Source organism: Argentina anserina, chromosome 6, assembly GCF_933775445.1.
Source record: "Argentina anserina chromosome 6, drPotAnse1.1, whole genome shotgun sequence".
NCBI lineage: Eukaryota > Viridiplantae > Streptophyta > Magnoliopsida > Rosales > Rosaceae > Argentina > Argentina anserina.
Window position 1 is genome coordinate 24,513,090 of NC_065877.1, and position 22,874 is coordinate 24,535,963.

At 38.8% G+C, this 22,874-nt stretch overlaps 3 protein-coding genes and 1 pseudogene across 3 annotated transcripts; 2 read left to right on the forward strand and 2 right to left on the reverse strand.

Moving 5' to 3' along the window:
* Positions 1-16: 16 nt before the first annotated feature.
* Positions 17-4,957, forward strand: LOC126801094 (protein disulfide isomerase-like 1-6). The gene is made up of 12 exons (XM_050528552.1): positions 17-573; positions 872-1,001; positions 1,105-1,270; positions 1,590-1,708; positions 2,210-2,290; positions 2,373-2,462; positions 2,563-2,634; positions 2,724-2,792; positions 3,116-3,196; positions 3,461-3,595; positions 4,457-4,510; positions 4,605-4,957. Exons 1-12 carry the CDS (start codon positions 71-73, stop codon positions 4,698-4,700), a joined length of 1,596 nt encoding a protein of 531 aa, XP_050384509.1. The 5' UTR covers positions 17-70; the 3' UTR covers positions 4,701-4,957.
* Positions 4,958-8,140: 3,183 nt separating this feature from the next.
* On the forward strand, positions 8,141-9,462 carry LOC126797135 (probable jasmonic acid carboxyl methyltransferase 2). Its single transcript, XM_050523813.1, has 3 exons — positions 8,141-8,215; positions 8,309-8,983; positions 9,073-9,462. Exons 1-3 carry the CDS (start codon positions 8,141-8,143, stop codon positions 9,460-9,462), a joined length of 1,140 nt encoding a protein of 379 aa, XP_050379770.1.
* Positions 9,463-10,841: 1,379 nt separating this feature from the next.
* On the reverse strand, positions 10,842-12,911 carry LOC126801103 (glyoxylate/hydroxypyruvate reductase A HPR2-like). The gene is made up of 2 exons (XM_050528562.1): positions 12,425-12,911; positions 10,842-11,529 (listed from the first exon to the last, which is right to left on the reverse strand). Exons 1-2 carry the CDS (start codon positions 12,845-12,847, stop codon positions 11,011-11,013), a joined length of 942 nt encoding a protein of 313 aa, XP_050384519.1. The 5' UTR covers positions 12,848-12,911; the 3' UTR covers positions 10,842-11,010.
* Positions 12,912-16,189: 3,278 nt separating this feature from the next.
* Positions 16,190-22,531, reverse strand: LOC126797136 (uncharacterized; annotated as a pseudogene).
* Positions 22,532-22,874: the final 343 nt, after the last annotated feature.

Below are 22,874 nucleotides of genomic sequence, written 5' to 3' on the forward strand. Positions count from 1 at the left end.
TCTACAAAGATCCCAACTTTCACTCCCTAGATCTCATTTCCCCTGCAAAACTCACACATTGCCCACCGCCATGTTTAGACCAAAACCCACATCAAGATTCATCCTTTTAGCCCTCACCCTTCTCCTACTAACCAACTTGCTCACTTCCATCACAGCCTCTGAACCCACCACAACTGAAAGTGAAGACAGTGAACTGGAGGAGTTACTGGCATTGGATGATGAAGTGGAACAAGATGAAGAGCAAGGAGTGAGGTCTTCAGAGGCTGAGGTGTTAACCAAAGCCCAAAGGATTGTTCTTGAGCTCAATCATGACAATACCAAGAGAGTGATTGAGAAGAATGAGTTTGTTTTGGTTCTTGGGTATGCTCCTTGGTGTGCCAGAAGTGCTGAGCTTATGCCTCAATTTGCTGAGGCTGCAACTTCACTCAGTGAATTGGGGAGTCCTCTTGTGATGGCTAAGCTTGATGCAGAGAGGTATCCCAAAACGGCGTCTTCGCTTGAGATCAAAGGGTTCCCTACCCTGCTTCTGTTTGTCAATGGCACCTCTCAGGTTTACACTGGTGGATTCTCTGCGTAAGTGGACTTATAGCTTTGTTGAACTGTTCTATTGTGATGATGTTGTGTGATGTTAATTGGTATTAGCTATCTGAATATTAGTCTGGTCAATTATGTCACTGTCTCTTGTCATTGCCAGAATCTTTGGTGCTTGTTATTGTTTCTAGTATTTGATATGTGTTCAACTTCAATCAAGTAGCGTTATCAATTGTGGGTGAATATCAGTTTTACTAAATATATGTATTGATTTACATAGAAGGCAATATATGAATATCTAGGACCTTATGGCACAGTGTATGTCATTAATGTGTTTCAGGGAAGAAATAGTGATATGGGGCAGGAAGAAGACTGGTGAGCCTGTTATAAGGATAAGCTCGGTACCAGCAGCTGAAGAATTTCTTAATAGGCATCATATATTTGTCGTTGGTTTGTTTGAAAAATTTGAGGTACATGCTGGCTCTTGTGTGGGATGTTTGCAGTCTCTGCTTGATTGTTGATGTACATACGTAGTATTGATGTTTTGGGCCTTTTCTTTTGATACGTAATCAGGGGCCAAACTATGATGAATTTGTAAAAGCAGCAACAGCTGACAATGCAATCCAGTTTGTAGAAGTAAGCGACAGCAATGTTGCCAGCGTTCTCTTTCCAAATCTAAAACCAGCTAATCTTTTCCTAGGAATTGTGAAAAGTGAGGCTGAAAGATACAATGTGTATGGTGAGTTGGCAAATAGGAAGTTTCATTTGCTACTGATTTTTATTTTTATTTTTTACAGAATTTCTCGCTGTGTCTTCACTTTGTTGTACATTTGTTGTGCCATGTCTAATTTCTTTATTTTCAGTTTGGAAGTGGGGAAAATTGATTTTATCTTGCATATTATCTGTAGTCAACTAGAGTTTATATTATGTTATGTGAAACAGGAAGGTTGATCTTCTTATTGTGTACCTGCATATTTAACTGTTTATTTTTTCACATTTCCTGAATATGCCAGTGAGCAGAAATTTACTGATGTAATTGTTAATTGTTTGGTTTGCAGAAGGGACATTTGAGATGGAGAAAATATTGAAGTTCTTGGACTATAACAAGTTTCCGTTAGTTAATAAACTGACTGAGTCAAATTCTGCCACAATTTACTCCAGCCCTCTTAAACTTCAGGTTTCTGATACTTATGATATACCTAGCTCAGCATTTTATTACCTACACATGTAGATCAGAAATATGTTTATGCTTACTTTTCTTTCCTTTACCATGTACCTTGTCATAAAAGAGAATTTTTAGTTTGGAAAATATTATTTGAAATATTATGTATATATATCTGACTCAGGATATTGCGTATAGAAACTGCAACTATAGACCTCCCTAAAATATATTTAGGATTTTTCTAACAAGAATCCAAATCTCAGTTTAGATTTTTTTTTTCCTACAACCTGTGCATCTCTTAACAATTTAACATTAGGGACATATTTTCCTCTATTCACTCATTCGGTGATTTAAGATGACACTATGCAGGTTGTCGACATATTTGTTGCACCAATTATATCAATCATATCAATTAACTATTGAGAACTGTACTTTTTGTGAAGCTTAGCATCTGATATAATAGTTAAATATACTTACATGTTAATTGAATTTTGAATCATTTTTGTTGTCTTCTAGGTCATTATTTTTGTCGAAGAAGATGAATATAAGAAACTTCTGGAGCCTCTTCAGGATATTGCTCGACAGTTCAAGTCAGAGGTACATGTGAATGGATTATATTTTTAACCATTGGAAAAATTGGGTAAATGTACTAATAACTTCACCATTTTGTTTGATCCAGATAATGTTTATATACATAGATATCACAGATGAAAACCTCGCGAAGCCTTACTTAACTTTATTTGGGCTTGAAGAAGCAGAGAGCACTGTGGTTAGTTTTCTAGATTTGAATGACATGCATGTCAGCCATGAAGTTTCGCTATATGCTATATGATATTAACTGAGGCTATAACTTTGTTTGCTTTCTGTAGGTGGCTGCTTTTGATGTCCGAGTCAACTCTAAATATCTATTAGAATCAAATTTAACACCAAGCAATATTAAGGTAAATATTTTGCATGTATCATCTATTCCTTATCAAGAGTAACAATGTTGGCATGATGACATCTAAAACTTCTGGTTTGACTTTTGTAGGAGTTTTGTTTGGGGCTTTTGCATGGTACTTTGTCACCATACTTTAAATCGCAACCAATTCCTAATAACGTGAGTAGTTGTTTCTCTTGAACAGCTTTTGGATCAAAGATGATAAATTAGTCTTGGAAAGCATACAACTTTATTCTAGGCTTTGGACAGAATTCACATTCTTAGTTTGTTGCATTATCTTTTAGCCATAGAAGTTTGGTTTGTGGAAGAGCCAGTGAAACAATTAATAATCTCATTATTAATTTCATACTGAGATAGATTCATCACAGGCATATTGTTGGTTTAAGTCACTTAAGCTGTGTATTGTCAAGTGCTAAACAGTTTGTGAAGAAAAAAATTATATCAGAAAATTTATACCACTCTCCACTGCTGGGAATTTGCAGACAAATGAAACAGTCCATGTTGCTGTAGGAAAGACATTCGATAAATTGGTCTTGAATAACTACAAGAATGTTCTACTAGAGGTATGTACATTATTCTCATTTTCATGTTCTACTATTAGTATCTACGCTTAAGTACCATCTACAGTATCTGCAAAAGATGACCGACTTTAAAGAGAATATAGAGTTGTTTTAAATTAAGATTCTTTTTTGGAATATGTTTTACATCTTCATGATTTCACCATTCAAACCTTTCCCTCTTAATTTCTCTAAAGAGTTACCATATTTTCTGCAGAGACGCATTATATTGCCTATTTGCATATAAATCTCATATTTTCTGTGAAATAGGTGTTCACACCATGGTGCATCACATGTGAGACCACTACCAAGCGTGTTCAGAAGTTGGCTAAGCACTTCAAAAGTTCGGACAATTTATTCTTCGCACGAATAGATGCCTTTACAAATGAACATCCAAAACTGAACGTAAGTGTTCTTTATTTGGCATCATGCTATAATTTAAAACATTTAATTGACAATGTAGCATTTTGGAGTTGAGCAAACATTAAGGCCACACACACACACACACACACACACACACACACAGTTCGTCTCTACTGCGGACGTCCGCACGGTCCGCACTGTGCAGATTTGGCGATTCCGGCGACCAGGGACGCGCAACGACGGCATGGATGGTGCTGGCTGTGCTCCTCTCCTCCCGGCGTTCCTGTTTGTGCCGGCCGGAGCTGCAGCGTGCGGAGATTTCGAGATTCCGGCTGCCATGTGGCTAGCTGCAACTCCAATAGGCACAGAAAGGAACGCCGGGAGGAAGGGAGCATGGCCGTTACCATCTGAGCTGTCGTTGCGCGTCGCCAGTCGCCGGAATCGCCGAATTTGCACCATGCAGCCGTCCGCAGCTGAGAATATCTTTTTATATGTGTCAGTCTATTAAAATTGTGTGGTTATAGCTGTAAGAGCTAAAATTGTGTAGTTATAGCTGTAACAGCTATCTATGAGTAAACCGTGTTGAGCTGCTAGCCACGTTTGCTTTGCTGCTACTAGAGATCTGCTCATCTTTTTCCCTTAACAACTTTATAATCAGTCCAATCCAATCATTGCTGTAAGTTATTATCTAGAATCCTAGATCCTCTGAAGTATAAGGAATTATGGTAATCCTACTTTGGGTCCCATAGACATAGCACAAGGCATTATGTTAGTCCTGATTTCTTATGGTCAATTTTGCTGACATGTTATTGAATAGAATCAAATGGCAGTTAAGTTCATAGATGATAAGGTGCTAGTTTGGTGATTTTTAGTTCATGATGTTTTGCTTTTTCGCCATTGCAGGTAGATGACTATCCAACACTCTTATTCTACGCAGCCAATGATAAAGAGAATCCGGTAATTAGTAACCACCTGTTCCATTTTTTTCCGTTACTTATTCTTCGACCATAAAAGACCCAATTTATGAAGGAAATTCTCTTACAATTTGCAGATCAAGCTTTCTACAAAAACCAGCTTGAAGGACCTCGCCACATCAATCAACAAATATGTGAAAGCCAAAGATGAAGTTGTTAAAGATGAACTATAGACATATACAAATTGTTCTACAAGAACTCTGAGATAGGATGTGATAGTGATTACTTAGTGATTTGTAACCTGAAGGCATAAGGAATTGGTAGAGGTATCACTTTGTTCAAAGCAAGATGAGTCTGTCATCCTGTTGCCCCTTTTTCACGAGTTGCTCTGTTGCTGGAGGCGCATACTTGTCAGTTATTATGATTTATGACAGTCGCCACCGTACTTGGATCAAGTTCACAAGGATTTTAGTGATATGCTATATAAACCAATGTTTTAAAAAACTCGACTCAAGGCTCGTTTGAGGCTTTAAAAGCTTAAAGTTACTTACATAACGCCTCTGTTTTTAGGTCTGGACACCGAGGCTCGTCTTTTACGTCTTATGTTACGTTTTTTATGTCTTTTACGTATTTTACTACGCTTTAGAAAATAATCTTTTTAAGTATATTTTTATATTTATTTATATAATGTGTTTAATTTGATGAAAACTATCTAAAATGTTTGGATTATGAATTTCATTATATCTAAATGCAATAAATTGGTAAGTTCTTATGTATATTTATTCTTTTTGTATGTGTATAATTATATATTTACACATTTAACTACTAATTTTTTTATAACATAAGGCTTACGCCTTATGCGCCTAAAATTCTAAGGCTCAAGGCTCTCAAGAAAACGCTTTAGGATACGCATTCGCTTTTTAAAACATTGATATAAACAAGTGTTATGACTATATGGACAATTTGAGTTATGCGCAAGATCATAGCATGGTTCAAAATCTCCTTAAAATCTCCTTGATATTTCCGATTTATCCTTTGATATCTCTCTTTTTCAAAAAACGATATATCTTAGGGGTAAATATCTTATTTTTTGTCATATTTGCGATATTTCTCCAATAACATGAAACATCTCCGATATATCCGATATATTTTTGATATTTTAGAGAAATATTTGAAAATTTTCACTTATAAAAAATGTATCTCAACTTAAGATGTCTTGAACTCTCGGAGATGAGTTTTTTTACTATAGATCCTAGATCAGGCTTGAGGTACTAGATAATGTTAATAAATGTATCAGTTTATATGTAGTTTAATAATAAATAAAGAAATAATTTCGGAATACGAATGATATTTTTTTAAATCCCTAATATATCTCCGATATATCCGACATCTCCTTAAAAAAAACGATATATCTACCGATATCTATATTACCTTGGATCATACTATAATAGTTGGAGAAATTTCTCGAAAGAAACAACAACAACAACAACACTTGAAGTTTCAGCACATTTTTTCTGTAAATCCTACAATGTCACATGATCTCATCCATAGTCACCAGGGAAATCACCCGTCAAGTGTGATGGAGTTTGCTGGGAGAATTGTACCGTACCTGTTTGTTATCTGTATTTTAAGAATGTCATCATAAGCTCAAGGTCTTGGCATAAAAGGCAGAATGTAAACTTCCCAAAGCTATATATACGAAATTACGAACAGGTTGGTCTTACATCAACATGTACTGTTAACTTATAACTTGGTCATCATTATTTCAATGCTTATAACTTGGTCATCATTATTTCAATGCTCAAAAGAGTTATTTTCTACTGAATCTTCGAGTGAACTAGTGTAACTTCTTGCATATCAAGTACATCCTTACTAGTCGCAGATGACTGCAGCTAACCTACTCATTATTTCATATACTTTCGGGTGCATTTTAACAGCGTGCCTCATGGTTATGCGGCTACCACCAAGGCCTACAACCGTCTGGATGAGCTTATTTGACTGCATCAAAAGTGCCATGGCCCGCAAACGACGGCTGCTGGATAAAAGAGGTTGCCATGGCTACTTCAATTATATTGTTGTTGTTTTTGTTGCTGCTGCTCCATCCAAATATGTCACACATTCAATTATTTCATGGCTGCTCCAATTACCTCCTGGTTGTTGTTTTGTTGTTGTTGCACTGTATTGCATCAATTACAGATCACACATTCAACTATCTCATGGCTGCTTCAACTATCTCGTGGCTGTTAAGAAGAAAATAGGGCATATTGCATAGTTTTTGTTTGACTTCTAATTATTAGGATCTGATGTGCGGAAACGACCAACAATTTCACACACACGGGTCTAATAATTCTGATACTTCTTTCACTGTAGCCACGCGGTGGAGTTCGGTATGAGGTTTTCCACAAAAGATCTCGACATTAGTGGGTGGTAGCAATTCTTATAACCCAAGAATGACCCTTCACCTTTTCCAATGTGAGATTTCAAATTGCTTAAATCTAAGCCAATCAAATGTCAACAATCTCCACCTTGGCATGATTCGAGTCATCACTAATTGTCTCACTATCCGAATAGCTCCATCTCGACTACAAACATCTTGTAACCCCAATCCAAATGGGAGCTCCACCAAATTCGATTGTACGAGACACTAAGTCTCAAGTGTAACTTGGGCTCTGATACCAATTGTTGTGCGAAAGTGACCCACAATCTCACACACACGGGTCCAGTAATGCCGATACTCTCCCTATTTTAGCCACCCGGTGGAGTTTGGGTATAGAGTTTTCCACAAAAGCCTCGACATTAGTGTGTTGGAGCAATCCTTATAATTCAAGAATGACTCTTCACATTTTCCAATGTGTGATTCTAAATTGTGATTTAAACCAATCAATTTCCAACAGGATCTACATATGCATCAGTTTAAGAGCCCAGCTAAGTCTAATAAATATGCATTGGTAGTGCAAATGTAATTTAATTCCTAGTCTATAGTCTTAAGCATGGGAAGTTGTCAACTTAGTTTTGGTCAAATTGAGAGTCCTATTGAAACTTTGTTAATGTTGTGTATTACGCTGTGACGATACGCTTCACTATTCGTTCATAAGATATGTCGTGCTTCTTGTTCTGTTCCTGTCACAAGTAGCACGAATCGTCAAAGTGGAGACTTCGTCGGCGTGAACTTCAACTCTCCGATGCTCAAGTCAGGTTGATAATAATTCATGCAGAGTAACAATGAGTGGTTTAGTTTGCTTACCTTATGAGGTCAAGGGTTTGACCTTTTATAGTTAAGTTGAGGTAGATCATTCATTCATCTTCTGATGTGAGACAAAGTCCAGTTGAGGTGTTCTCTGGAGCTTTCATTGGGATGCGCGTGAGGGCGCGTCCGTAGTCGGTTTGGGCCGCGGGGAAGCTCGTTGCACAACTAGGGCGGCTGGCTTCCTGTTGGTACTGCGAGACTGGGCTATTTATGAGCCTTACTGTGTTGATAGTTGCGCTGATTATGGCGAGCATAAGCCTATGTCAACCAACTTGAATTTCATCTATATAGTCTTCTATCATGGAAGGTTGGTCTTGCTGGGTAGATTGTTATCTATAGGTGCTATAATAAGCCTTGCCTGAACTATATAATCTAGAGAGAAGCAATTAGGGCTAGCTAGAGTAGACGACGTACGTAGAGATTGAGATGGAGGTGGTGCAAGTACTTCATATGAACAAAGGAGATGGTGAGACGAGTTATGCCAGAAACTCCACTGTTCAGGTGATCATCCATCCATCGATCAATTGGCTTCATTTTTTGGATCTTGAACATGTCATTGTCATACTGAATTTGTTAATGTTTCAATTGTTGTAGAGAAAAACACAATCTATCGTCAAACCAATCATTGAAAAAGCGGTGCTAGAACTCTTGGAATCCAACATCATGGGAATAGAGAGCATGGGAATAGCAGATCTGGGTTGCTCCTCTGGACCCAACACATTACTACTCATCTCGCATATCCTGGATATGATACATGCTAAACCTAGCAGAGTTACAGAGCTAAGAGTGTTTCTGAATGACCTCTTTAGCAACGATTTCAATTCCATTTTTATGTCACTCCCATCATTCTACAACAAACTGAAACGAGACCATGATAAAGGTCGCGATCCCGATCAGCATGTCATGCATCCCTTTGTTTCTGCCGTGCCCGGTTCATTTTACGGTCCATTGTTTCCCAGAAAGAGCCTGCACTTTGTTCACTCTTCTTTTAGGCTTCACTGGCTCTCTCGGGTCCCTGATGACCTAAACAACAAAGGAAATATATGTATTTCTAAGAGCAGCCCGAAATGCGTATTAGATGCACACTCCATGCAGTTTCAGAAAGACTTTGCTGATTTTCTGAGTTCTAGGGTACCAGAAATGGTTGAAGGAGGACGAATGGTACTGTGCTTCATGGGCAGGCGATCATCCGACCTAACAGTTGATGATGAGGGCAATCTCCACTCGTTAGAGCTCTTAGCCGACGCTTTGGCTGCCATGGTTTCAAAAGTAAGACTCATATCGATTGCTTCATTTGCCCTAGTTTTTCGGTCACTAAGACACTACCTATACAAATTTATTTTTATTGTTAATTCTAGGGTCTTATAGAAGAGGAGAAGGTGAATTCCTTCAACGTTCCCTACTATACGCCATGTCCAGAGGAATTGAATTTGGTGTTAGAAAAACAAGGGTCTTTCATCAAGGACCGTATTGAAGCTTTCAGCATGGACTGGGAAGCCAGCGCAGCTGATCTGAATCAGAACATGAGAGCAGTTGGTGATGATCAAAAGATAACTAAAAGTGGGCAACGAATTTCCAATAGCCTAAGAGTTGTGGCAGAGTCGATGCTTGAATCTCATTTTGGAAAAGAGATGGTGGATGAAGTTTTTCAAAAACATGCAGAGCTCGTAAGCAAGTGCTTATCAAGTAGAACTACTAGACCGAAATATATCATTTTCGTCATTTCACTTGTAAAAATAGGGAACTGAATCTAGCTTCTATTCTATGAGTTCTATCATATATATGTTTGTAGCAAAATAATGAGGTGTAATCCTATATGACATATCATATCATCTTGCAATGTCATCAATTAAAATAATCAAAACATGTCATATATCTCAATTTCTACTATTATAACTAAAAGCTTTTTTTTTGGTGTAAAAAACTATAAGGGTAAAAAATGTAAATAGTAAAGAAAAAAATAAAAATAAAAATTACTAGAGATAATAAAAAAGAAAGAAGTGTTGTGGTTAACACTATTTTAGTGGATAGTGGGAAGTTGAATCCGTGCGTGTAAAAGGCTAGTTTTTAGAAATAGATGCTTTGCTGTTAATGACCATCAGGATTAGGAAGTCTGGTATTGAGCATTGAGCATGAGCTCAATATGCAGCTTAACCAGACTCCAGGTCCATCTGCGTTTCTCATCCCAACAGTTACTGTACATTACTTACTAGTTACTTCTCCTTAGTCTTCTTATAGCTTTTTCATATCACATTGTCTCTCCTCAATGTGCCCTCCAATTAATTTGCAACCTACTTTCATATAGGAGAAACCCATCTTTCACTCCAAGCCTACTCTAGAAATGGTAATAAGACTGGAACTCCTCTTAGCCGTGTTTGATCATCTCTTAACTAATTGTCTAAATAGCGGTTATCGACATCGTATCGGTTTTGTAAAATAAAGATATAACGGGGATATATCGAGATATATCAGATTTATCGTTTTTGTTAATTTTTAATTTAAATTTAATATATTTATAAACATATAGTTTAAAATATTCAAAATATACCAAATAATATTAACTACTAAGTACTAATTGAATAAAAATAGGTGCATAAAAGATAGTTTGAGATATTGATTATGCATTCATGCATTATAAACTCTCTCATCATCAGAATCAAAGTCAAACTCATCTTCTCTATTATCTTCATCCTCATCTTCTGAGATAAAATCATCTTCATAAATCACCTTCTGCCTATTTGCGTCTCCTTAAAAAAAATCACCGAAAAAAAGTCACCGAAAAAAAAAGTCAACGAAAAAATATCATAAAAAAAAGTCTAAAAAAAAGTCCACAGAAAAAAGTCCACCAAAAAAAAATCCACCGAAAAAAAATATCAAATGAAAAAAAAATCCACCGATATATAGCATGTTGACCCGATATTTAGAGTTGACCGATATATTAAGACGATATGACATTTATCCTATCGGTTTCTAAATATCACCGATATATCCCGATATTTAGAATACTGCTCCTAACTAATTAAACCTCTTGGTGTCGAAGTTTGGTGTCGAAGGTGTGTATAGTAATCATAATCTAAAACCCAAAATTAAATTGGATGGATGAATGGGTAAAATGCAGTTATCACTGAAGCGAAAAGCCAAAGTTTCCATGAGATAATCTCAATAGTGGACTAGTATCAATAAGCTGTTTCAACATGAGTTTGCCAATCCAGAAACAATGATCCTACTTATTGAAGAAGACAGTAGTGCCAGATCAGAATGATTACAATGGGCTTTAAATATGGATGCTCAAACTGTTAAACCACAGGAGTCAATAATGGTTTGTTCAAGAAATGCGCCTCAAGATTCCCAATAACAAGGTCAGCCATTGCATTGCGAGTTTCTGTAGTGGCACTTCCTACATGAGGCAAGAGCACCACATTTTCAAGCCCAAACAGCTGCTCCGGTACCTCTGGTTCATTCTGATACACATCGAGGCCAGCTCCACCCAATCGACCTTCTATCAGTGCAGATACCAACTCAGCTTCATCAACATGATGACCCCTCCCAATGTTAATGAGAACACCTTTTGGCCCCAACGCATCAATGACTTCACGATTGATAATATGGCGGGTTTCTTCAGTAAGTGGGCATGCAACAACTAGAACATCACAGTTAGACGCCAATTCCACAACAGTAGGATAATACTTGTACTTCAAATCTGATTTTTCTGTTCTGGAAAAGTAGGCAATGGGGCAGCTAAAAGCCTCAGCTCTCTTGGCAACTGCTTTGCCAATTCTTCCCAAACCAATGATGCCAACTGTTTTTCCAGTGAACTTAAATGAAAGAAAAAATCATTACAAGAGGTAAATAATCTATACCAGGAAGACAAAAGGGTAAAGAAACATGAGGAAAAATGCATGTCAAATATGAACTTTAGATTTCATATTAAAGTTACAAAATTAACAACCATGTTCAATTAAGCAAGTTATTGTAAATATTCCAGTAGCAGATACTGAAGGGCTAGTAATATCAATATATGATTATAAATTTTCACTCAAAATACACAAGTAACATTTGGAAGCAGTTGGAAGACTTCGCATCTTATGGTCCCATTTGGAAGCTACAAATTTCATAAATCCAACAATGCAGCAGATTTAAACATAAGAGGCAGAAGTGAGGAAACATTTAAACAAATGATTGAGTACTAATAGCTCTACAACAGTAGCAATGACACAGAAGAGTACAATCACTAGAGAAATACCCAGTTCAACCAATATCGGGAGAAATACCCAGTTCAACCAATATCAATCCACCCTTTCACAAAGAACAGGGAAACGAGCACCAATATAGAATTCGAAGAATTTGGATGATACTGATATGACTTTGCATTCTCTTCCTAATACACTATAGAACACAATGCAGAATTCTCTCCAAAGTCCAAATAAAGCAAGATTTCTTCAAAAAACGAATGTACATCATACATCTCTATATCAAAACACCAACTACTCTCTTGCTGGGTTGATGTCATACTTACATCAGAACAAAAGCCATCCATAAAACATCTCCGGCAAAGACCAACAACTCAATCATTAACAGGGTATTCACTATTTACCAATAGACCAACAACTCAACAGCAAAGACATAATGCCACAAAACTAAACTAAACAAACAATCCAATCAAATTCAAACCCAACAAATAACCAATGAAACAGTGAAAAAAAATGTAACCTTTGTAGTCAACTCGTAGTCACCCTTCTTCCACAGGCCACTCCTGACATACCGGTCACTCTCACACAGCCGCCGCATCACGGCCAGAGTCAACCCAATAGCAATGTCGGCCACGTCATCGGTCAGCACATCAGGGGTGTTAGTGACCCTGACACCCTTTTCCTTGCAGTACTTCAAGTCGACCTTGTCGACCCCAACGCTGTTGCAGGAGACGATCTCCAGCTTGGGCAGAGAGTCAATCAGCTCAGCGTCGGCGCCGGAGGAGGCGTTGCCGATGAGAGCGCGGATGGAGGCGGCGTGGTCTTTGACGAACTGGGTCTTGTGGGGGGCGGTCCAGAGCTTCAAGAGGTTGAAGCGCTTCTCGAGCTCTTGTTCTAAGTAAGGGGACATTGGGATTGGTAGGAGGACACCTACGGACTCCATTGTTTGGTTTGGTGGGTTTTGGGGTTTGGGTTGGGATTCGTGAAGAGAGGAGTTTTGTGTAGTGACTTGAAATGGTTTGAGTGTGTGTTTGTGGTGATCAGCAACAAGCAAATGTCGTCGTCGGCCGTGTAGGATAAAGGAATTAATATTTAGCTGGAGTATTGATTTATTATTTATATACAAATTGAGATGATTTATTTTCTGATCCATAATTTCTTTTTGGTATAACTTGTTAGAAGAAAATTAGTAAGTTGTTGTCCTTCTTAATTTTGTAAAGGATGCTACTAAATGTACCCAGCAAATATATGAAAAATCATAAGATTCTCATACTATGGGTCGGTAGCTATGTACTTTACTTCGTCTACTTCGTTGTGCCCCAAGTAGAAACCTTAATTCCCTCCGATCCCTAAGAATGCTTAAAGATTTCTAGACGCCCCTACTCTGCCACGGTAACCAGCGGTGATGGTGGCTTCCAATCTAGACCTTCTTGGGCACGGCCAATAGCCAAAGGTCGAATGCCAACCTCCCCAAACCAAAGGTGTTCAGTGTTTGAAGGAAAACAGTACAGACTTGCCCTTCTCTGTCCCTCTACGATTACCCATTCGACCTTCATGCCACTTATTTCACCCCAATGTGGATTACCTCTATGGCAAAATTTAGTTGAGACTTGAGAATATGTTGAAAGTTGACTTGCATAACAAGCAATATAAACCAAACAAGCATAATAATAAGCAAAGAATATAAATAACTTTGGATCCAACAAACAAGAATTACTAACTACGTAAAAGAAGTGAAGTACCTTGGTGGCCAACTTGTAGTCACCCCTCTTCCACTGACCACTCCTCACATACTGATCGCTCTCACACAGCCTCCGCATCACCGCCAGCACCAACCCGATGACGATGTCTGCCACATCATCGGTCAACACGTCGGGTGTGTTGGTGACTCGAATACCGTTTTCCCTGCATTTCTCCAAATCAACTTTGTCCATCCCAACGCTGAAGCTAGAAATGATCTCCAACTTGGGAAGACTCGATCATCTTGGCATCGGCTCCAGCTCCCCCGCTGCCGACGATGGCTCTTATGGAGGTGGAGTTGTCCTTGATGAACCGAGTTTTGTGAGGGACAGACCAGAGCTTGAGGACGTTAAAGCGCTTATCGAGCTCTTGTTCTAAATAAGCTGAAACGGGGACTGGCATGAGCACATCGATGGAGTCCATTTGGAGGATTTGGGGTTGGAATTGGTTCTGTTTTCGTGTCTCGGAGTCTCTTTGCTCAGCTCTTCCAAACTAGAGGAATTTGTATAGAAGTAAAAGAGTGACAACAACAGGCTGACTCATAGTCGTAGAAGCAGCGAGGAGGACAAGTACCCTCTAGGAAAAAAGAAATGGAATAGTAGAATACAACCAAACCAAGAGAGCGGATATCCACCAACTGGTAAGGCCAATAGTACAAGGGCAAATTATAAAAATGTACTATTTCTTAATTTATATTAGAAAAAAGTCATTACTTATAAATTAATTATAAAAAAATTATCACATTTAAGTGGAAATTATAAAAAGGTCAACAAAATTAGAAAAAAAATCACTTTAAAAATATTTTATAGACTAATTTGCCATTTCTTACTATTTTTCTTCTTTTTTTCATTCTCTTTCTAATTCCGGCCATAACTTTCTCGTCCGGCTCTCCTCTTTCATTTGATATACTACCCACTCCGAATCGACTAACCGTACAAGGCGCAATAACCATCGCAAATGGTTGCCGCCATCAATGACGGTGCTTCAAGCAATTCCGACGAAACCGAAGCTCAAAATTCCCTAATTCCTGCTATTCTCTTCATTCTGAGTATACTTATACCAATCTCATTTGAATTTTAACAAAATTTCACATATTTCCACATTTCCTCTCAGCATGTCACACCTCCTGTCACAGACGTTGTCACACTATCTCTTAACTGTCACACCTACTGTCACAACCGTTATTACACCCACTGTCACAGAAGCTGTGACACTATTTATTTACATAGATACTGTCACATATCCTGTCACAGATGCTGTCACACTACCTATCACAGATGCTGTCACACCCGCTGTCACACTACCTATCACAGATGTTGTCACAGCTGCTGTCACACCCGCTATCACACTACCTATCACAGCTGCTGTCACACCTACTGTCACACTACCTGTCACACGACCTGTCACACCTGCATACTGCTGTCACACTACCTGTCACACCCACCCATTGTCACATTGTTGTGATGATGATGAGAAGAAGAAGAAGAAGAAGAATAATAATAATAATAATAATAATAATAATAATAATAATAATAATAATAAACTGCTTTGGGCACCCATGAAATGCTATGGGCACCCCTTAATCATCTTCTCCCTTAAACCCATATCTGGGTTTCTTTTTCCGGCTAGCTGCATCTGCAGCAACACCAACCTTTTTGGCGTCCTGGCCTCAAAGCAAACCTAGGACCAAGCCTACAACTTCAAGATCTCTCTCTCTATCCTCGACGAGCACCCTAGAATCAACCTTGCCATCAATGACGTCAACGAGGTCAACCCCAATCTTGATTTAGTCAAAAGCTGCGGGTCGGAGACGAAGGTGGTGTTACGACTTTTGTGAAAAAAAAATGGCAGTGGCATTCTTTGTAATTTTGGCGAAAAATAGGGGCAACGCTATAACTAATTTAAGAAAATGATTTTTTTCTAATTTTTAAATCTTACTTGACTTTTTTCTAATTTCAAATGTCAAAAATGACTTTTTTATAAGAAGCCCACAGTACAATACAAAGGCTAGCAATCATGCAAATATAACAAAGATTAAAAAAAGGCAGAGTTGAGTTACAAAATGAAAATATATTAATGGGAGAATATATAGGGTACATTGGTGGAGAAAAGAACCGTGCTCTACCTTAATCCTATTCCAATTTCCAATTCACCCTTACCATTTATCACTAAGACCCTGAGGTAATGAAACTGCTGAAGTTGTAGCTGATAGTAACGTCAAGTTATTCAAAGATGAAGATAATTAGACCACAACCTCTTCAAACAGCAATATATATTCTTGATTTGCTAAGGTTCATTTCTTAAGTGGTCTAGCTGTTTTCAAAATGAAACATATGGTTGCTAAAAATGAAGCTGGACATGCATGTTCTTTGTCTTGAGATCGATTTTCTGAGAAGTTGGAAATTAGAGCCAATTCACGCGCAAAATTTTCACAAAAAGGCTGGAGACACAAAAACAACAACGAGAACGAGTCTACTACTTGTATTGTTTCATGTAGTAGCTCACCTACTTGCTTGTATTTGGTCAAGGCCAAGTTCAAAGAAAACAAGGGAGTAAGAATCACTGAAGATAGTTCAAGAATCTTTTCTTCCTCTCAGTCATCTGCACGATTGCATGAACAACCTAGAGAGAATGCTTATCCTATAAAAATGAAGTTGTTACTACAGTAACAAAAGCTTTTGGGTGATTGGACTTGTTGAAAGTTCATCCATGTTATACAAGTCAAACGAGATCATTGGTTTGACAGATGACACTAGCTCCAAAATACATTGTCTGCTAGATTAATTTTTTTCAGTAATAGGCTAAAGTTCAATAGTTGGTATCACTAATCATATTATGGCTGCAATGTTCAAATGTCTAAAGAGAACAACATACAAGAAAAGAATAAACTTCTCTGCTCCAGAACAAAGAAGTCTAAGCTAGGCAAAGATGATTATACAAAAATAATACAACGTGTTATAAGAAGAATTGAAGGCAAAAGAAGCCAGAGAAAAGGAACTGGATATTGTTGAAATGGATATAGTCTAAAGTGGTCAGAATAATATAAAGTAACACAAATGTAAAGTACAAAGAATTAAAAGAGGGCCAGTAACCTCAGTATACTACAGTCTGCAGATATCAGAGACCAACACTAAACCTAATACCATAGTTCTAGCTATTACTGGCAATTTTTGTGACTATTTCAATATATGTGGGTTTGCGTCCACTATATTAGGTCATGTATGTCTTTCCTGCTATGCACATCAGATTATGAGTTTGTTTTCTTTGAAATAGATGGATGAGTGTGTGAAATACAACCAGCCAATAACCAATCACTAAACCAAGAAGCCAAATATGGATTTAGAAGATGAGATGAGATAAATATCGATAATGGACCTAGTATCAGTCAGCGGTTTTATGGGTTTCTCAATCAAGGAAAAATGATATCAGTTAAAGAAGAAGATACTAATGCAAGATTAAGATGATACCTCAAACGGCTCTATATATGGATGCTCAAAGCTGTTAAATCACAGGGGTCAACAATGGTTTGTTTAAGAAGTGAGCCTCAAGATTCGCAATAACAAGGTCAGCCATTGCATTGCAAGTTTCGGTAGTATCACTTCCTGCATGAGGCAAGAGCACCACATTTTCAAGCCCAAACAACTGCTCTGGTACTTCCAGTTCATTCTGATACACATCAAGACCAGCTCCAGCTAATCGGCCTTCTGGAAGTGCAGATAACAACTCTGGCTCATCAACATGATGACCCCTCCCAATGTTAATTAGAACACCTTTTGGCCCCAACTCATCAATGACTTCACGATTTATAATATGGCGGGTGTCTTCAGTAAGTGAACATGCAACAACAGTCGGATAATACTTGTACTTAAATTCCGGTTTCTCTGTTCTGGAAAAGTAGGCAATGGAGCAGCTAAAAGTCTCAGCTCTCTTGGCAACTGCTTTGCCTATTCTTCCCAGACTGAGGATACCAACTGTTTTTCCAGTGAACTGAAATAAAAAGATATTACAAAAAAGGGTGACAATCAATACCAGGATGACTAAAAGGTAAACAACAAAATAGGAAAACGTATTCTTCTCTTCTGTCAAAGATGAAATCAAAATTTCATATTAAACCTACAACTATATCCAATTCATAAAGTTTTATTAGAACATTTTCCACTGGCGGACATGTCAATTTTGCTAGTAATTGGAAACTATCAATAAACCATACTGATACCTATCAGAAATATATATATGGCTTCTCGGCTGCAGACATCCGCACCGTCCGTACGGGGCGGATTCGGTGATTCGGCAACCGGCAACGCTCAACGACGGCGCCGACCAGCACAACTGCACTCCCCTCCTCCCGGCACTTCTGTCTGTGCCAGCCGGAGCTGCAGTGCCGGTGTGGGCTGGCCGGCACCGTGCGGAGATTTCGAGATTCCAGCCAGCGCTGCAGCTCCGGCCGGCATAGACAGGAGCGCCGGGGGAGGGGAGTGCGGCTGTGCTGGTCGGCACCGTCGTTGTGCGTCGCCGGTGGCCGGAATTGCCGAATCCGCACCGTACGGACAGTGCGGACGTCCACAGCTGAGAATTTCCATATATATATATATATATATATCACAACAAAATTGCCATAAATTTTTTTTGAGCTTCCAGAAATGGTAATCTTAAAGACTTTCCATCCCATGGTTCCATTTGATTGACATGAAAATATAGAACAAAAGCAGCTAAACGAAAAGCTCCAAAGGCTAAATCCAACAGTGCAGCATTTTTCTACATGAAACGTGGAAATGCAGAAGCAGTTTCTTACAAACTATTGAGCACTAAAAACTTCACAACAGTAGCAATGACACAAAACAGACACAGATATATACCATAATTAGAGAACTGCCCAGTTCAACCAAAATCAATTCACCTTTGCACAGAAGACAAAGAATGAAGCACCAACCCTACCATGTGATTTCAACTTTTCAAGAACTTGAGTAACACTTAATCTACTTTACATTCTCCTTTTCATACACTACACAAATCGATGCAAATTCAACTTCAAAGTGCCAAAGTCCAAACAGACAAAGATTTCCTTACACAAAGAAATGCACATCATACATCCCTATATCTACCAACACAAACTATCCTCGATATTTCTTGCGGCCTGGATTCATATCATATACATCAAAAGTTCGAAAAATTTATGGACAAAAATCAAAAGCCTAAAGAACACACACATTGGTATGAGCAATGCAGAGATCTTCAGTGAGTAAACTTGACTCGTTACAATTTAGCACAAGCACTATTCTTGCCCCTGACTACTGATTTGAGCCAAAGCAATTGGAGTATTTCAATAGACCAAACTCCTAAATAGCAAAGTAACAATGAGTTAATAACCAATAAAGCTAGTGAATGAAAGACAAAAATGTAACCTTTGTGGTTAACTTGTAGTCACCTTTCTTCCACAGACCACTCCTGACATAACGGTCACTCTCACACAACCGCCGCATCACCGCCGGCAACAAGCCAATAGCAATGTAGGCCACGTCGTCGGCCAACACGTCGGGGGTGTCAGTGACCCTGACACCCTTTTCCTTGCAGTACTTCAAGTCGCCCTATTCGATCCCAACGCTGTAGCTGGCGATGATCTCCAACTTGGGCAGAGAGTCAATCAGCTCAGCGTCGGCGCCGGAGGAGGTGGCGTGGTCTTTGATGAACTGGGTCTTGTGGGGGGGCGCTTCAAAAGGTTGAAGCGCTTCTCGAGCTCTTGTTCTAAGTAAGGGGACATTGGGATTGGTAGGAGGACACCTATGGACTCCATGGTTTGAAGGGTGGAAAGGGTTTGGCTTGCTTTGGGGTTTTGCGCTTCCAAGGGGTTTGGAGAAGAATCACGAAGGTGGAGTTGAAGTGGGAGAGACTGGAGAAATTTTGATAAATAACCATAATTTGATGAAAACTAACAAAAAAAAAAGAGTGATTGAGACCACAATACCCTTCCTCTCTTTTGTAATAGAACGATGAGACCTAGTCTTCTTTCATCTGACATCTGTTGCTTCTACTTCTACGTACAGGCAAGAAGCCTTTCCACGGCTGGGCAAACACACAGCGAAACACACACACACATATATCCAACGAGAAGAGTGGAGAGTTAGTATCAGGGAGACCAAAAACTATGTACACTTCTTTTGGAATCACGTACTATTTGGATCGAGAATACGATCAAGTGTTTAGTGTCGCAATAGATTTGGGTTTAGACTTTGGAAAAGAACCGCTGGATGGGGTGGAAAGCTAAGAGGATGGGAACTAGGTTCAGACACAAAGGTGAAACTGGAACCAAAATGGGAGGATTTCCCAGAGTTGGAATTGGAAGTTGATTCAACATCGGAACTAAGAATATTTAAACTTACAGGCGCTCTGGCACATCGTTGAATTACAACTTGCTTTTCTTTTTGGTGAATGATAATTTCATTATGTGACCAATGCCGAAAAGAAAAACCCAGTACACACAGAGTCACAGACTAAAGCAAGGAAATACAAAACGCCAAAACTGAAAGAAAAAAAAACTAAAGCTCCGGCACCAGAGATGCAGATGCAGTGGTCGGCAGGAATAGAGGTTCTCGTTAGAAAAGAGATGAAGGGTATTGTGGTCTCATTCACCCCTACTTTGGTTAGTTTTCAACAAACAAAGAAAACAAGGCTAAGAATCAATTTAGTGACAAAATATGGTTATTTATGAAAATTTCTCCAGAGACTGGGGTATGTCCTGTTACTTCTGTATATGTTCGGAATAAACCTAAGTACTACATAACCAAGGTTATAATTATCTACATCTTTTTTTTCTAAAAGAAAAGGAAATTAAATAATACAGTACAGTATTTGATGCACACAATTCTACTCGTATATTAATGCAATTGCATCTCGTATATTAATCCAATGGAAGTCTGGAATTCCTATAAACACCAAATTTGTATTTTAAGATGCAAAGAGATAAATTCAGTAATGGACTAGTATTAATCAGCTGTTTCAACATGTTTGCCAATCCCAGAGTTCTAGACACAAGGTTATTATTAGGTAATGAAGACAGTACTGCACTACTAATGCCAGATCAAGATAATGGCTGGAATGGTATTTAAGTTCAGATTGCAAACCGTTAAACCACTGGTGTAAGCAATGGTTTGTTCAAGAAGTGAGCTTCAAGATTCCCTACAACAAGGTCAGCCATTGCATTGCGAGTTTCTGTGGTGCCAGTTCCTGCATGAGGCAAGAGCACCACATTTTCAAGCCCAAACAGCTGCTCTGGTACTTCCGGTTCATTCTGATACACATCAAGGCCAGCTCCCCCTAATCGGCCTTCTAGCAGTGCAGATACTAACTCAGGCTCATCAACAAGATGACCCCTCCCAATGTTAATTAAAACCCCATTTGGCCCTAAAGCATCAATGACTTCGCAATTGATAATGTGGCGAGTTTGTTCAGTAAGTGGGCATGCAACAACTAGAACATCACATGTGGAGGCCAATTCCACAGCAGTAGAATAATACTTGTAGTTCAGTTCTGGTTTTTCTGTTCTGGAAAAGTAGGCAATGGGGCAGCTAAAAGCCTCAGCTCTCTTGGCTACTGCTTTGCCGATCCTTCCCAAACCAATGATACCAACTGTTTTTCCAGTGAACTGAAAAGAAAAAAGAAATTATTACGGAAGGGGAAACAATAACCAGGTAGACAAACAAGTTAAGAAGAATATGATGAAAAAATATATTTGGTTTTTCCAGCCAATTGTGAACTTGAAACAATGAAATTTCATGTTAAAGCTACAACTATGTCTGGTTTAAATAGTTCTTCTGTCCAATATTTGACCGGCAGTCAAATTCAAATGCTAATAACTGGAAACTAGCAATATATCATACTAATCCAAGTAATATCTATCAGTAACATATTACAACCAGAATATCCTAATAACACCAGCTTGGCCATCCATAAATAGTAAGACTTCCTGTCTATGGTTCCATTTGATTGACATGGCTATATAGCACATAACCAGCTACAGAAAAGTCCTAATTTCAACCGTGCAGCATATTTCAAATATAAGCAGAAATGCAGAAGCAACTACACAGACTACTACACAACAGTAGCAATGGCACATAACAGCACACGAAACAGAGAAACAAGTTATAACCCTACAACATGCATGTGTTTTCAAGAACATGGGTAATGGTCCTTTCTCTATCAACAATTGCTAATCTTTTACCACAATGATTAGATGGCTTCAACTGGCAGCTTATAAGGACAACCAAACAAGCATATAAACAAAGCAAACAATCCCAAATGAACTCAGATCCAACAACACTCGATAGAACACAGTTAAAAGTGAAAAATGTAACCTTAGTGGTCAACTTGTAGTCACCCTTCTTCCACAACCCTTTCCTCACATACCGATCACTCTCGCAAATCCTCCGCATCACCGCCAGCGCCAACCCAATAGCAATGTCAGCCACGTCGTCGGTCAACACGTCGGGTGTGTTGGTGACCCTCACACCCTTCTCCTTGCATTTCTTCAAATCAACCTTGTCCAACCCAACGCTGAAGCTGGATATGATCTCCAAATTGGGAAGACTCTCGATCAGGTCAGCGTCGGCCCCAGTGCCGCCGTGGCCGACGATGGCTCGGATGGAGGTGGAATTTTCCTTGATGAACTGGGTTTTGTGAGAGGCAGTCCAGAGCTTGAGGACGTTGAAGCGCTTGTCGAGTTCTTGTTCTAAGTAAGCGCCTATTGGGGAGAGGTAGAGAACACCTATGGACTCCATTTGGGGTTCTGGGATTGGTTTTGTGTCTTTGAGACTCTGAGTCGTTTTGCCCAGCTCTACCACGGTAGAGAAAGTAAACGCTGGGGGAGGTTGTGAAACACTGAAAGTGTCTGAAACATGTGGTTGGTCGGTACAGAAAGAAACTTTTGTACTGTTTTCAGTAAAACTGGCACGCTGGTTTTTGTATTTTTGGAGAGAGGAGAGGTCAATATCGTATAGGAATTGAGTTTCTTTTTTTACCACGATATTTAAAGTCATTCTAACATTTGGCCCGATTGAGATTGAGATTAAGTACTTAAAGCCGTTAGTTTTGACTCTGTGACCGTCTTTGTTGATTAAGCGAATGACACTAGTTACTAAGACTCAGTCGAGGTAACAACTTGAGATACCATTATAAATTTAAGATGTCAAAAGTTAGAACGGTTGGATGTTTAAGACATTATCAAAGATGATTTTTCT

Bases quoted from the DNA above. Each gene is read 5' to 3' on its own strand.
- LOC126801094 (XM_050528552.1), top strand. From the start codon at position 71: ATGTTTAGACCAAAACCCACATCAAGATTCATCCTTTTAGCCCTCACC. The intron at 1,271-1,589 runs GTGAGTTGGCAA...TTTGGTTTGCAG, and splicing joins TGAAAGATACAATGTGTATG to AAGGGACATTTGAGATGGAG. The intron at 3,197-3,460 runs GTATGTACATTA...TCTGTGAAATAG, and splicing joins ACAAGAATGTTCTACTAGAG to GTGTTCACACCATGGTGCAT.
- LOC126797135 (XM_050523813.1), top strand. From the start codon at position 8,141: ATGGAGGTGGTGCAAGTACTTCATATGAACAAAGGAGATGGTGAGACG. The intron at 8,216-8,308 runs GTGATCATCCAT...CAATTGTTGTAG, and splicing joins CCAGAAACTCCACTGTTCAG to AGAAAAACACAATCTATCGT. The intron at 8,984-9,072 runs GTAAGACTCATA...TGTTAATTCTAG, and splicing joins TGGCTGCCATGGTTTCAAAA to GGTCTTATAGAAGAGGAGAA.
- LOC126801103 (XM_050528562.1), bottom strand. From the start codon at position 12,847: ATGGAGTCCGTAGGTGTCCTCCTACCAATCCCAATGTCCCCTTACTTA. The intron at 11,530-12,424 runs GTTACATTTTTT...CTTTCATTTAAG, and splicing joins ACTACGAGTTGACTACAAAG to TTCACTGGAAAAACAGTTGG.